The following is a 16709-nucleotide window of genomic DNA, read 5'->3' as shown; positions in this document are numbered from 1 at the left end:
ATAAAACAAAAATGGATCAGACAGAGACAATAAAACGAAACAAAGCAAAACAAAGAAAAAAAAATGTAGGATGGGGAAAAGCTGAGTCTGAGGAAAAGAGTAAAATAAGAGGGGAGAGGGAAGGGTCATATATATAAAAACAGTAAGACAACTGAGGCATAATGGCATGTGAAAGTAGTAGTGGGGCAACTGCTGGGGTGAGTATAACAGATATACTCTAAGGGAGATCATGGAGGGGAGAGGACCCGAGTATAAAACTCTCATTTATTTAGGGACAGTTATAAGGCAGGTGGTAAGTTTTAAGTGGTGTGGGAAGGGAATGCTGAGATCCAAGGGTCCCAGACCGAGTTAAATGTATGACTTTTTGACCTGGCGACATTTCAAATGTTGGCATTTTGACCATGTCAGCATATTAAATGTCGTCAATTTGACCATGTTGGTATATTGACCTTGTCTGTTTTTGACATCGCCCAATGGTAATTGGTATTTGGTATTTTAACCATCTGGATATTAACTGTAGGTACAGATGGAGCCGGCCTAGTTCTTGCAGGGGCTGGCGATTCTACCGCCAGCCCCCACCAATGGCCGGCTCTCTGCAGAGGCGCACGCACAAGACGCTCGCGCGCGCCCCGTGGCTACGGGGATTTCTCTGCCACTTGCCGCCTCCCCCGGTGCCCCTCGCAGCCCCGCCATCCCCCCTATCCCTGCCCATCTCCCTGAAGTGGAGATGAGCAGGGACCCGCAGCGGCGCCGTCCGAAAACTGGGACGTGCGTGCGTGCGTGTGAGACGCACGCACGTCCCAGTCAGATGGAGCACCTCTGCCTCAGGCATGCCGGCGATCCCTGGGCAAGAACCAGGGGCGCTCCATCTGTAAATCATACTGAACCCAGAAAAATTATAAATAGAGAGACAGGTAAATATATAGATATAACAAGAGATAGATAGATAAATACTGTACTTTGGTGTCACCCCGGGTGCATCACACACCCCCATAGTGAGTCGTGACCCACTGATCCCAACCATATTTATATTAAGATTTTTTTTTTTTAATCATACTTTGAAAATAGCAATTGAATGAAATAGAAGGGACTATGCATGTACCACATATGGCCAGATGTACTAAGCTTCAAAAGAGATGGAGATTGAAAAACAACCAGCCAATCAGCACCTGTCCTGCTACATGCTGTTAGATAATCATTTCCTAGATGTCATGTTTCAGTGTGTTTATCACTCTCCACTTCATCACTTGTTTATGCTAAGTACATCTGCCCCATAGGGGTAGGAGGACTAAGGAAGCCAATACCGGGGCATTTTTTCAATCCCGGGATTCGGGGTTGAAAAATGATAAATTCCAGGATTCCCGGGATCCTGGGATTGGCTTCCCTAATAAAGACAAAACACTGGCTGCCCCACATATTTACTTACATTTTCGGGTGCGGCCCAGAGCCAGGTGCGCAGTGGTGCAGTGTGGCCTGCGACCAGGCGGGAAGTGCAGTGCGGCCAGGAGCTGAGTGGGCGGATGGGGGGGAATAAAGAAATCCCGGGAATTTTGAAGCCAATTCCTGGAATCCTGCTGATCCTGGCATTAGCCACTCTAGGGGGGACTATACCCTGCATAAATGGTTGCACTACATGTAGCAGATGTATATGACCTTCATGTGTGACAGATGCCTACATGACCGCACTCCTCAGATTCCTGTGTCCAGTATTCAGAGCCTAATTTGTTTGATAAGCAAACCTAGATTTTAGCGCCCCTCACTGTGGATATTGTGGGTGGAGTATCAAGTGATACCTAAAAGTATGGCTAGAGGCTCGTGGCAAAAATTTAGGCACCAATTCACATTACACCACACAGTAGGGCCCCTTAGACACATTGTGCCAGCTAGAGCCCCTTAGACACACTGCACATCTAGAGCCTCTTAGATACAATGTGCCAGCTTGAGCCCCTTAGGCACACTGCACCATTACACAATGTGCCACACAACGTAATGCCCGTTACACATTGTGCCACACACCATAATGCCAATTACACATTGTTCCACACATCACCAGCTAGAGCCCCTTGGACACACTGCATCAGTTAAATCCCCTTAGACACACTACACCAGCCAGAGCCCCTTAGACACACTGCGCCAACTAAAGCCCCTACTGCAAAATTACACATTGTGCCACACACTGTAATTACCATTACACATTGTGACATACACCATGATGCCCATTACACATTGTGCCACACACCGTGAAGCCCATTACATATTATGTCACACAAGTGCCGATTACCTATATGCTCATTGCTAGGGGTTTCTTGCTCAATGCCAGGGGCTTCATGCTCATTGCCAAGGGGGATTACATGCTCATTGCCACACTGTAGTGAAATGCTCATTGCCAAAAGGGAAGTGAAATGCTTGTTGCCAAGGGGGATTGAGTTGCTGGTTGACAATGGGTTGTGAAATGCTGACGCTCGTAGTAACAAGGACAGCCGGGCAGAATTGAAAGCAGTGACAGCCGGGCAGAGAGCCAATCAGAGCTTACGGTCCGGCAGCCAATCAGGAGCAGCAGTGGTTTGGCTAATTGGCTGCCGGACCAATTGGCTCCCGAGCAGTTGCAAGATTTGAAATAGCCACAAACCTGCTCTAAATACAGCCAGGCAGCACACCGCTCTCTGCCTGGTTATCACTGTTTTCAATTCTGCCCGGCTGGCTATCCCTGTCCTTGTTACCGCGAGCGGCAGCCCATAGTAAGGTACCAGAGTGTAATCAGGGTGCTGACAGCAATGAAGAAGACACTATCAGCTCCCTGATTGCTCTGGTGCCTTACTCAGATGTGTACTCTGTGTAATGGTAGGGCCAGTCCTGTCTGTACAGTGGAACCCCGCTGTCACTGCTGTTCTTTTGCTCTTACCAGCAGCTAGGATCTGCACCTGCTATGAATTAGACTTTGGTTCCATACCCTTTATTACTGCTGGGAAACGGTAACCTCTGGAACCTAGAAGCAGTTAGCCCCTTAGGGCTGAGAGGAAGGAGGGGATGTTAGGGGTGGCCGTCTCTGCAACACTTACAATCATACTTACCAACTTTTACTGTCTCCTCTCTGGAGAAGCCCAGAGAATAGACTGTCAGGGACTAAGGATGGCCATCGACCATCGATGATTAGAAAACATCGATGATTTATGGCTGTCGCATTGTTTTGACATTGATGGTGGAGAACCAGATGGTTTTGCACCATCAATGTCAGGCTTAACTGAATAGTTTCATTATTCTTTTTTTATCTAGGGGCCGGGACATGAAGCATAGCTCCGCCCCTGACACCCATGAAGCCCCGCCCCTATTCCAGGAGGGTAGGAAAGTATGCTTATAATCCAAAGCATGTGTCCCCCTAGTTACTGGCCCTGCTTTAATGCAGAGTTTAAGCAATACTCAGATTCCTGATTCAGTGCTGCACACAGATGTATGCATAACTGCAATTTAATTTGCAGAATACTTTGAGAAAATATTCTAATGACTGCCATTGTAAGCACAGAGGGGTTTATTTACTAAGATGGGAGTTCTATTGAAGATTGGATGTTGCCCATAGCAACCAATCAGAATACGATTTATTTACAACCTTCTACAAGATAATAGATAGAATCTGACCGGTTGCCCATAGAAACATCCCATCTTCAATAGAACTCACATCTTAGTAAATGAACCCCAGGGACATCTGCTGATAACATAATGATTACATAAGATGGAAACATTAGTTGTATCATTGGATCTCTGAGTAACTTGTTGATGTCTCAGTACTTCTCCAAAGACTCTGGATGAAATTTAATAGGATGAGAGATTCAGAAAGTGATAGATTTGATAAGAAATCTCCCGTTTTTTTAAAGCGGCAATCATTTACACTGCAAAACCAGTTAGATTTTTACTGGAAGAGTGTGATGTGATTAGGGATGAGTGGTGCTATCAGTTAATCAAGTGAGAAATAGTGCACATTATATACACATCAATAAATGATGTAACTGACTATCTGTATGAAGACACAGGGCCGCCACTAGAAATGTTGGGGCCCGGGACTGACCTTCAGTCCGGGCCCTCGAGCTAATTAGCTCACTTGTGATTCTGGCCCTTATTCTGATCGGTGCGGCCGGCTCCGAATATGCGGCAGGGACCGTGCGTGCGAAACCCCGCCTTCCATACGGAGCGCCAACTCCGTCCGTACGCGGTAAGAACCTGGCCGAACGGACCGCACGTGTATTTTTCACGGAATACACCTCCTCCATCTCAGGGAACCTCCCCCATCATTCGATGGTCGCAGACCATCGAATGCTGGACCGAGTGTTCCACCAGCTCCTGCAACCTCAGACCACACGGCCATTTTTCTGTGCAAAAGCAGTGATCTGGGCGGGCAGCTGACATCCGGCGATGTCATATGTCCGCCCCCTACACGTGCGTCACGACTGCATTACTATACGTACGCCCAGCGTTTGCATGGGAACGCCCATGAAACGCGGGGCGTATGCATATGGTAATGAGCCCAAATAGCCCTTCACGCCCCTCTCCACCCCCTGTTCGTAGTGTCCACATTTCATGCGGGATTTGGCCGTACGCCCCGCTCGCACATGCACAGAGACGCCTCTGCACATGCGCAGACACAAAACATCGGCGGCACGAACGCACGCGGTTATTACCGCACCAACCAGAATAAGGCCCTCTGTGAGGAGACCTGCAAAACATGCACTGCTGGTAGCTCTCGAGGACTAGGGTTGGCTACCCCAGGTGTAAGCCTTCCATACTATTCCTCTAAACCGGGATACTTATGATTTACACAGGTTCTTTAACCATTTCAGGTCCAATGTCTTGTCAGGCTGAACAGCCCTAGCGCTAATAGCAGATCCAATGGTGAGCAACTTTAAAATAAGAATATTAACATCGTTCAACATTCAATGTAGACCATTTTTGAATAAAATAAATAAATTACAATTCATTTAAACTATAGATGTACAGGTTCGGATTTATCTGGACTTTCTTATTGGCTATCGGCTGTCACATGTTTTGACTCCAAATCATGTGACAGCCAATAGCCAATAAGGTTCCGTTTTGACTTTCCAGTAAATCCGGGTAAATATGGACCTGCACATCTCTAATTTAAACCAGAATGTTTTAAATTGCAAAAAAAAAAATTGGACTGTAAAGGGTTAAAACTATGTGAATTGTAGGCTTGATGTCAGCCAGCCACGAACCTGTATAAGTCATGTGTGTCCCGGTTTAAAGGGCTGGTGCTAAGCCTATAAATAAGAGTTCTGTTTACCTGCAGCATTCACATTATCCAACCATTTTTCGCCTGTAAGAACCTCGTGTTTGTATTTGCATATAAATGGCTTGAAGAGGTCAGATTTGTCCACAGTAATCCAGGTGATCAATGAGTAGCTTTTACTGCTAGCATTGTATAATATTTCTGCCCGCTCTGACTTTAGTTCCTCTTGGCTCCCTTCTTTGTTCCAGGTCACTTTAATTACACCAGGGAAAAAATTTTGCAGGCTACAGAGATATATAGCAATCCCGGTTGTCTCCACTTGCTCCTTGGGTGTTACAAAGGTCATCACTTTTGGTGCTTTCCGGAGTTCATCTAGAAGAAATATTTGAAATACAATTTTTTTTTTTTTAGATCCAGGCAGCAGAAACATGAGCGCATTAAACATTAGTAAAAAAAAAATTTACCCCATGGGCCAATCATGAGCGATAACCAATATTGATATAATAAAATCAAGTTTAATCCAGACCCAGTAGGGTCTGGATCCGCGTCCCCTCGCGGGCTTCACAGGTATCCGCATCCCCTCGCGTCCCCTCATAAAATCAACTCCACGCTGACGTGGATAGTGGGGGTATGAAAAGGTCGTAGGACGCGTACCGCCGCCCCTCGCGAGCTCGCTGCGCTCGCTACGCTTCAGGTTCACGTTTATACTTGGGGGGTGGCGTGGGGGTGCATTTAAGCATTGTAAGCACCCATTAGGGTGCTTAACCCCTTCCTGACACAGCATGTTTTTGCCTTCCTGACAGAGCCCTTTTTTTCAAATCTGACATGTATCACTTAAGTGGGGATAACTTTTTTTTGCTTTTACTTATCCCAGTGATTTTGAGATTGTTTTTTCGTGACACGTTGTACTTCAAGTTAGTGGTAAATTTTCGTCGATACAGTCTGTGTTTTTTTGTGAAAAATACCAAAATGTCGGAAAAAAATGGAAAATTTAGCAATTTGCTAAATGTTAAATTTTCTGCTTGTGAGACAAATAATCATACCACTCAAAATAGTTAATAACTAACATAGACCATATGTCTACTTTATGTTTCCATCATTATTTCAACTTCCTTTTAATTTTTTTGGACACTAGGAGGCTTACAATATGAACAGCAAATTTTCAAATTTCAAGAAAATTTCAAACACTGATTTTTTTAGGGACCAGTTCAGTTCTGATGTGACTTTGAGGGACTTGTATGTGAGACACCCCCATAAATGATGCCATTTCAAAAACTGCACCCCTCACAGTATTCAAAACAGCATTTTGGAAGTTTGTTAACCCTTTAGGTGTTTCACAGGAATTAAAACAAAGTGTAGGTGAAATTTCAAAATTTCATTTTTTTTGCAGATTTGCAATTTTAATACATTTTTCTAAGGAACACAGTACATTTTACTAGAGAAATGTGACTAAAAATTGATTCCCCCAATTCTTTTGTTTTCATAAATATCCTATATGTGGCCCTAGTGTGCACGTTGACCAAACCACAGGCTTCATAATAGAAGGAGCACCTACTTGATTTTGGAGCCTCCTTTTTATGAGATTATTTTTTAGGCACCATGTAGGTTTCTAGGCACCATAAGATGCTAAAAGTTAGGAACCCCCCCACAAGTGACCCCATTTTGCAAACTACACCCCTCAGGGAATTCATCTAGGGGTATAGTGTACATTTCAAACCCCCAGGGGTTTCACCAATTGTGGTACAACTGGGCAGTGAAAATGAAAAATTAATTTTTTTACACAAAAATGCAGTTCTGGCTCCAAATTTGTCATTTTCACAAGGAATGAAGGAGACAAAGCACCCCAAAATCTGTGCCCCAATTTCTCCCGAGTACGGCAATGCCTCACATGTGACCAAAAAATACCAGTTGGGTGCATGGCAGGACTCAGAAGGGAAGGAGTGATTTTTGGATTTTGCAGCTCAGATTCTGGTGGAATGTTGGTGGGTGCTATGTCGCATTAGCAAGACCCCCGAAGCACCAATACAGTGGAACCCCCCCACAAGTGACCCCATTTTGCAAACTACACCCCTCAGGGAATTCATCTAGGGGTATAGTGTACATTTCAAACCCCCAGGGGTTTCACCAATTTTGATACAACTGGGCTGTGCAAATGAAAAATTACATTTTTTTACACAAAAATGCAGTTCTGGCTCCAAATTTGTCATTTTCACAAGGAATGAAGGAGACAAAGCACCCCAAAATCTGTGCCCCAATTTCTCCCGAGTATGGCAATGCCTCACATGTGACCAAAAAATACCAGTTGGGTGCATGGCAGGACTCAGAAGGTAAGGAGTGATTTTTGGATTTTGCAGCTCAGATTCTGGTGGAATGTTGGTGGGTGCTATGTCGCATTAGCAAGACCCCCGAAGCACCAATACAGTGGAACCCCCCCACAAGTGACCACATTTTGCAAACTACACCCCTCAGGGAATTCATCTAGGGGTATAGTGTACATTTCAAACCCCCAGGGGTTTCACCAATTTTGATACAACTGGGCTGTGCAACTGAAAAATTACATTTTTTACACAAAAATGCAGTTCTGGCTCAAAATTTTTCATTTTCACAAGGAATGAAGGAGACAAAGCACCCCAAAATCTGTGCCCCAATTTCTCCCGAGTACGGCAATGCCTCACATGTGACCAAAAAATACCAGTTGGGTGCATGGCAGGACTCAGAAGGGAAGGAGTGATTTTTGGATTTTGCAGCTCAGATTCTGGTGGAATTTTGGTGGGTGCTATGTCGCATTAGCAAGACCCCCGAAGCACCAATACAGTGGAACCCCCCCACAAGTGACCCCATTTTGCAAACTACACCCCTCAGGGAATTCATCTAGGGGTATAGTGTACATTTCAAACCCCCAGGGGTTTCACCAATTTTGATACAACTGGGCTGTGCAACTGAAAAATTACATTTTTTACACAAAAATGCAGTTCGGGCTCAAAATTTTTCATTTTCACAAGGAATGAAGGAGACAAAGCACCCCAAAATCTGTGCCCCAATTTCTCCCGAGTACGGCAATGCCTCACATGTGACCAAAAAATACCAGTTGGGTGCATGGCAGGACTCAGAAGGGAAGGAGTGATTTTTGGATTTTGCAGCTCAGATTCTGGTGGAATGTTGGTGGGTGCTATGTCGCATTAGCAAGACCCCCGAAGCACCAATACAGTGGAACCCCCCCACAAGTGACCCCATTTTGCAAACTACACCCCTCAGGGAATTCATCTAGGGGTATAGTGTACATTTCAAACCCCCAGGGGTTTCACCAATTTTGATACAACTGGGCTGTGCAAATGAAAAATTACATTTTTTTACACAAAAATGCAGTTCTGGCTCCAAATTTGTCATTTTCACAAGGAATGAAGGAGACAAAGCACCCCAAAATCTGTGCCCCAATTTCTCCCGAGTATGGCAATGCCTCACATGTGACCAAAAAATACCAGTTGGGTGCATGGCAGGACTCAGAAGGTAAGGAGTGATTTTTGGATTTTGCAGCTCAGATTCTGGTGGAATGTTGGTGGGTGCTATGTCGCATTAGCAAGACCCCCGAAGCACCAATACAGTGGAACCCCCCCACAAGTGACCACATTTTGCAAACTACACCCCTCAGGGAATTCATCTAGGGGTATAGTGTACATTTCAAACCCCCAGGGGTTTCACCAATTTTGATACAACTGGGCTGTGCAACTGAAAAATTACATTTTTTACACAAAAATGCAGTTCTGGCTCAAAATTTTTCATTTTCACAAGGAATGAAGGAGACAAAGCACCCCAAAATCTGTGCCCCAATTTCTCCCGAGTACGGCAATGCCTCACATGTGACCAAAAAATACCAGTTGGGTGCATGGCAGGACTCAGAAGGGAAGGAGTGATTTTTGGATTTTGCAGCTCAGATTCTGGTGGAATTTTGGTGGGTGCTATGTCGCATTAGCAAGACCCCCGAAGCACCAATACAGTGGAACCCCCCCACAAGTGACCCCATTTTGCAAACTACACCCCTCAGGGAATTCATCTAGGGGTATAGTGTACATTTCAAACCCCCAGGGGTTTCACCAATTTTGATACAACTGGGCTGTGCAACTGAAAAATTACATTTTTTACACAAAAATGCAGTTCGGGCTCAAAATTTTTCATTTTCACAAGGAATGAAGGAGACAAAGCACCCCAAAATCTGTGCCCCAATTTCTCCTGAGTACGGCAATGCCTCACATGTGACCAAAAAATACCAGTTGGGTGCATGGCAGGACTCAGAAGGGAAGGAGTGATTTTTGGATTTTGCAGCTCAGATTCTGGTGGAATTTTGGTGGGTGCTATGTCGCATTAGCAAGACCCCCGAAGCACCAATACAGTGGGACCCCCCCACAAGTGACCCCATTTTGCAAACTACACCCCTCAGGGAATTCATCTAGGGGTATAGTGTACATTTCAAACCCCCAGGGGTTTCACCAATTTTGATACAACTGGGCAGTGAAAATGAAAAGTTACATTTTTTTACACAAAAATGCAGTTCTGGCTCAAAATTTTTCATTTTCATAAGGTATGAAGGAGAAAAAGCACCCCAAAATCTGTGCCCCAATTTCTCCCGAGTACGGCAATGCTTCATGTGTGACCAAAAAATGGCAGGACTCAGCAGGGAAGGAGTGATATTTGGATTTTGCAGCTCAGATTCTGGTGGAATTTTGGTGGGTGCTATGTCGCATTAGCAAGACCCCCGAAGCACCAATACAGTGGAACCCCCCCACAAGTGACCCCATTTTGCAAACTACACCCCTCAGGGAATTCATCTAGGGGTATAGTGTACATTTCAAACCCCCAGGGGTTTCACCAATTTTGATACAACTGGGCAGTGAAAATGAAAAATTACATTTTTTTACACAAAAATGCAGTTCTGGCTCAAAATTTTTCATTTTCATAAGGTATGAAGGAGAAAAAGCACCCCAAAATCTGTGCCCCAATTTCTCCCGAGTACGGCAATGCTTCATGTGTGACCAAAAAATGGCAGGACTCAGCAGGGAAGGAGTGATATTTGGATTTTGCAGCTCAGATTCTGGTGGAATTTTGGTGGGTGCTATGTCGCATTAGCAAGACCCCCGAAGCACCAATACAGTGGAACCCCCCCACAAGTGACCCCATTTTGCAAACTACACCCCTCAGGGAATTCATCTAGGGGTATAGTGTACATTTCAAACCCCCAGGGGTTTCACCAATTTTGATACAACTGGGCAGTGAAAATGAAAAATTACATTTTTTTTACACAAAAATGCAGTTCTGGCTCAAAATTTTTTATTTTCATAAGGTATGAAGGAGAAAAAGCACCCCAAAATCTGTGACCCCAATTTCTCCCGAGTACGGCAATGCCTCACATGTGACCAAAAAATGCCAGTTGGGTGCATGGCAGGACTCAGAAGGGAAGGAGTGATTTTTGGATTTTGCGGCTCAGATTCTGGTGGAATGAATGGTGGGTGCTATGTGGCATTAGCAAGACCCCCGAAGCACGGTGAAATGATGAACCTAATAATCCATAGATGTGTGGTATATTTTAAAACACTCCTTTATACATAGGCCGGGTTTGTCGGGGCAAGTGTCACACTGGAAAATAGTTTGCTTTCTTATTCCCTTTTTATAGCAAACTTTGCACCTTTTTTGTGTCCTGCCCTTTTTTCCAGTGGAGGGGATTTCATCAGGAAAATGCTGCCCTGGTACAATACGGGGGCCAGTACTAGAAGTACTGGGGCCCTCTGCCTGCTAGTTCCCAAATATTAGGCCCTTTATGACTTCCTCTTGAAAGTGCATAAATGTCCCCCTCTGGCTGGTAGAACGGAATAGCACGTAAGCGTTATACAGTGCCATCTGGATGATATACACGGCCAGCTTCTTGTACCAGATTTTTGTTTTCCGCAGGGCACTGTACGGCTTCAGTACCTGATCTGAAAGATCCACTCCGCCCATGTACCTATTGTAATCCAGGATACAATTAGGTTTTGAGGTGTGGGTACTGGTACCTCGTACAGGGACGGAGGTGGTACTGTCTCCGTGAATTGTTGTCAGTATAAGGACATCCCTCTTGTCCTTATATTTGACCAACAACATATTTTCGGTGCATATTCCCCTGCTTTCAACCCTTCTCATTACTTGGGCAATGTGCGTTTTTGGGAGGCCTCTTTGGTTCTTGCGCACAGTACCGCAAGCTGCTGTACCTCTTGAACCAAGGGCCTTAAACAGGGGGATGCTGGTGTAAAAGTTATCCACATAGAGGTGATAACCTTTATCCAGGAAGGGGCGCACTAAATCCCAGACAATTTTTCCACTAACACCTACGAGGGAGGGGGGGCATTCTGGCGGTTCAATTCTTGAATCCTTCCCTTCATATACCCTAAACCTGTGGGTGTACCCTGAGGTGCTTTCACACAGCTTATACATTTTTATGCCATACCTTGCCCTTTTACTGGGCAGGTACTGGCGGAATTTAACCCTTCCTTTAAAATGTATAAGGGACTCGTCTATGCAAATGAATTTATCTGGGATGTACATCTCTTCAAATTTGGCACTGAAGTGATCAATGACCGGCCTGACTTTGAATAGCCGGTCAAAGGTGGGATCATCTCTGGGTGGGCACTGTGCATTATCGTTGTAATGCAAAAATTTAAGGATTAACTCAAAACGATTCCGGGTCATGGCCATACGGTAAAGTGGGGTGCTGTACAGAACATCTGTACTCCAATATTGCCTAATTTCTGGCTTTTTTACTATGCCCATATGAAACACCAGACCCCAAAACGTCATCATCTCTACTGCATCTACAGGGGTCCACCTAGCAAATGATGACGTGGGGTTTTGAGCAATAAACTGCTGGGCATATAAATTAGTTTGGTCCACCATTAAATTTATAAAATCATCAGAGAAAAATAATTTGAAAAAGTCAATTTCTCTGAGACCTGTGGAATCAAATTGGATTCCTGGGATGGTCAAAAACTCAGGAACCTGGGGCTCAAAATTGTCTGGTGGTGGGGTCCATACGAGATCAATTATTGGGGGGGGGGGGTCTCAGCTGCTCTACGGGGGCGTCTTTGAGGGGGTCCCTCATCACTAGAGGAGGAAGAGGAGCTTAAGATGAATCCTTCAAATTCCCCGCTTGCCTCACTGGCTGTGTCAGAGTCAGAGGCAAGCATGGCATATGCCTCCTCCGCTGAATACATTCTTCTGGATGACTGGGATGACATTTGGGATGTAGTGTGTAGTGTGTATGTAGTGCAAAAAAAAAAAAAAAAAGGTCCTGCGCCAAAAATTGAGCACAGATGTTGGTCAGTAACGTCCGTCACTGAACAGCGCTCAAAGGCAACAGGAATTTGATCAAAAAAATTAGATAAAAAAAAATTAAAAAAAGACCCCACAGCACCCTCAAAAAAAAAAAAAAAAGATGATCAGTGATGCGACACTGATTACCAGTGAGGGGCAGCAGGTGCACAACGTTTGGTGCAACTGACAGTGCAACTGGCAGGTATATATAAAAAAAAAACCTCTGCACCCCCAAAAAGTTGCTGAATACCTCAGATATAGTGATCCGCACAAAAGGGGGGGGCAGCAGACACAAAATATAGCACTCTCTATCACTCTCTGTCACTATCTCTCTCTCTCTATCTCTCTCTATCTCTCTCTATCTCTCACTATCTATCACTATCTATCACTCTATGACACTGCAGCAGCAGCACTGACAGTTATATATATAAAAAATAACCCCTGCACCCCCAAAAAGTTGCTGGGGGTGCACAAAAAGAGGGCAGCAGACACAAAATATAGCACTTTCTATCACTATCTCTCTCTATCTCTCTATCTCTCACTATCTACCACTCTATGACACTGCAGCAGCACTGGTATATATATAAAAAAAAACCCTGTGCCCCCAAAAAGTTGCTGATCAGTTAATTTATACTGATCAGCACAAAAGGGGGGGGCAGCAGTCAGTTGCACACGCAGTACAGCTGTATATATATATATAAAAAATATATAGCACAATCTGTCACTATCTCTCTATCTCTCTCTATCTCTCTATCTATAACTCTATCACACTGCAGCAGCACAAAATGTAGCACTCTCTGTCACTAGCCCTCTCTATCTCTCTCTATCTCTCTCTCTCTATCTCTCTCTATCTATAACTGGAACACACTGCAGCAGCACAGCAGCACAACACAGCACAGCACAACACAGGAAGTCACAAGCTCCAGGAACGCTACAAGCTGTGATCAGGTAAGTATTTTGCAAGGATCAGGTCAGTAAAACGGCAGATTGGCACGGTGACCGCACTGCACGCAATTCCAGACCGGAATGGCGTCTGCAGTGCAGTCACCGTTAGTTTAAACCCCCCTCCATGGCTGTGATTGGTCCGTCGGTCCGACGAACCAATCACGGCCTTTGGGGGCGGGTTGGGTGAGGTGGGGTGACACCAGTGTCACCCTTACACCCCGTGGTGATTGGTGCTGTACTTTACAGCACCAATCACCACCGATCCCTGTGTCACCGGCGAACGTTATTCGCCGGTGACACAGAAAACGCTGTAATTGGCTGTTCACACTGAACAGCCAATCACAGCGATCGCCGACGGGGGGGGCGGCATCGCAGCCCCCCCTGGGCATGCAGGGACATGTCTGCTGTCAGGGACAGCAGACATGTTTAAACTGTCACCGCGTCTATAGACGCGGTGACAGTTAAATGGCATGATGTACATTTATGCCATGTGTCGAGAAGTACTTCCCGACCATGACGTAAATGTACGTCAAATGTCGGGAAGGGGTTAAAAGCACCCATTAGGGTGCTTATACAATTTAATATCGTATATGGGTCAAAATCGCATCGCATCGCATGCCATCGGGTGTATGGCATGCGATGCGATAAAAAATCGGGCGACTTATTATCGTGGGCGCCGTGCTAGTACACAAGTATCATGAATAGTTCTTTATTATTTTATGAACCCGGGTTCAATGATACTATGGTTCTCCCAGGCTGAGTTGAAGGAAATAAAGTTACAGGCTTCCATTCCTCATTTCTGAGCTAGCTGTATATCTTAGGGATTGCCATCGACGCATCTTCCATCGATGGTTCCCATCAATGGCTATAAACCATTCTATCGGCAGCCATCGATGGTTCCCACCATCGTCTACTTGCGCATCCACAGAGGAAGAACGGGGTGGGCACCGGGAGATGCGTGCATGCACAATAGAACTATACCGGATGCACTGGATAATAAGGTTTCTTCTGCGCATGTGCACGCACCCGGGCCGGGTGCGGGCGCGGCGCGCACATGCACAGAAGAAACCTTATTATCCAGCGCGTCAGGTATAGTTCTATGGCGCATGCGCGCACCTCCCAGTGGCGGCAAGTAGACGATTGTGGGAACCATCGACCGGCTGGCTCCTGCCCCGGAGTCCGTCTCACTCTCAACTTGTCTTGTTTCCGTGGGAGTGGTACAACAGCTGCTCACTTCCCCGGGCTGCACTGAGAGACCAGGTAGGCCACCACCAGTGCACGCACGTGCACAAACAACTTCAAGAAAGTCCCGACTCCCAGTAGCGCTGCACCGCATGACATGATGCATTGATGACATCATTCATCAATTCAGAAAGAGTGAGTCACAGTCTAGGACTCGGAGAGGGCAGTATAGCCAGGCAGCTGGCCAGCAGCCAGCAGGTGAAAAAAAATCCCCATCGGATGCCATCCATCGATGGCATTTAACTATTCAACCTCGCCTATCGATGCCCAAAACATCGAGCACTAGGTCCTGACCATCGATGTTTTGGGAACATCGATAGTCGATGGCCATCCCTAGTATATATAACCTCTGCTTGTAATATTAGTTAATATCCAACATTGGGGCAGATGTATTAAGCCTGAACAAGAGATAAATGCAAGAGTGATAAAAAGAGATAAATGTCCAGCCAATCAGCTCCTTACTGACTTTTTTCAAACACAGCCTGTAACATGGCAGTTAGCAGGTGATTGGATGGATATGCTGCTAAAAGTTTCCTATAATGTTATCCAAAGGTATTAATCTCTTCTTTAAATAAAATCCCAGTATCAGGGCAGCCACTGTTCTTTTGTATAGCTGTTTAAACCTTGCTCAGGGCTTGGATTACCAGATGGGAGCTGAGCAGCACCAGCATGTACAGATGTTATTGGATGCAATAGAACACAAGTTCTCAAACCTCTGGACCCCACACAGTGCATGTTTTTCAGGTCTCCTCACAGAGAATCACAAATGAAATAATTAGCTCCACCTGTGGATCTTTTAAAATGTGTCAATGAGAGATTAATGCACTTGTGCACCTGCCAGGTGACCTGGAAACCGTGAACTGCGTGGGGTCTTGAGGACCGAGTTTGAGAACCCCTGCAATACAAGATCCTGAGAGATTATTGGTATTGTGAGGTAAATTCTCCTATTGAGTTATAACTATGTTCCTGCACATAGGACATCTCAGTCTGTTGTAACTTGAAGCTACTTAGCCCTCAGATGCTGAAGCTGCATGCAGGCTATTATATAATATATGATCAATGACTGAAATGGTGTATGTCCACTAATAGTTATAGGGCTAATATTATGTCCTCCCCACCATTTAATACTGACTCTTTATAGCTGTCATTAATGTAGCTCTTTTTCTAAAACACTTTTCCTGGTGTTACACCATTAATTGGGGATGCAGGCTCATGTCCCAGCTTTGTTTACTGCTTAACTAACTGTGACTGAAATTCTACACAGCGTTGGTGTGGCTGCTGTAACTTACTAGCTGAGTCCTCTGTGTGGGCTGGAAGCATCCATGAACTACAGTCTAAGCATCTCTGCAGCCTTGCCTGAGTATCTCTGCAGCTGTCACTTGTAATGCTGCATCCTGATCCTGTACTCTGTGGTCAGTGTACTGTCACCAGCTGTACTGTGACTTAAGATGGATGCTCTGGTATCCAGCTCTGCTGCTCCCCCTAGCAATGATCCATCCAGCTGATCACTGCCTGCTTCCCTTCTGAGAGTAGTTCCCTCACACTAGAGACTAGACAATACATGCTGCAGACTCCTCCTGGTCAGTCTCTGCTGTAAATCACGTAACCAGTGAGGGCACCCTAATCACTGCTGAGGTGACCGGACATGAGTACAGCTGGTATCACTCTAATTACCTCATACACAGCACGCCTCTCTTGCTCGGGACAGAGCTGTACTATACTGTAGCTCTTGCTATCAGTTCCCCCTGTGTCTCTCAGTCCACATGCTCCTTTTTTACATATCACTCCCTCCCTGCACTTGGGCAGTCTGAATACTCTACACTAGGTCTTCACATATTGAAATACTGATTTTCTAGTTCTAATCAATTTAAAATACTAACTGTACAGTACATTAAAGTTTAATAACTGTAATCTAAATCAGTAGTTGCATTTTATTACAAAGACTATGAAA

The 16709-nt window shown here is 45.2% G+C and overlaps 1 gene segment (V, D, J or C); it reads right to left on the bottom strand.

The window, feature by feature from the left end:
- LOC146080806 (immunoglobulin kappa constant-like) overlaps positions 1-16353 on the bottom strand; it is a 31769-nt gene extending 15416 nt beyond the window's left edge. Inside the window, 2 exon segments of the C gene segment in view lie at positions 5291-5608; positions 16048-16353. Of these exon segments, the coding sequence occupies positions 5291-5608; positions 16048-16078 (349 nt within the window).
- Between the last annotated feature and the right edge of the window lie 356 nt (positions 16354-16709).

The sequence above is a fragment of the Crinia signifera genome, chromosome 5 (assembly GCF_055691185.1).
Source record: "Crinia signifera chromosome 5, ASM5569118v1, whole genome shotgun sequence".
Taxonomy (NCBI): Eukaryota; Metazoa; Chordata; class Amphibia; order Anura; family Myobatrachidae; genus Crinia; species Crinia signifera.
The sequence above is the reverse complement of the archived record's forward strand: the minus strand, read 5'-3'. Positions and strand labels throughout refer to the sequence as shown.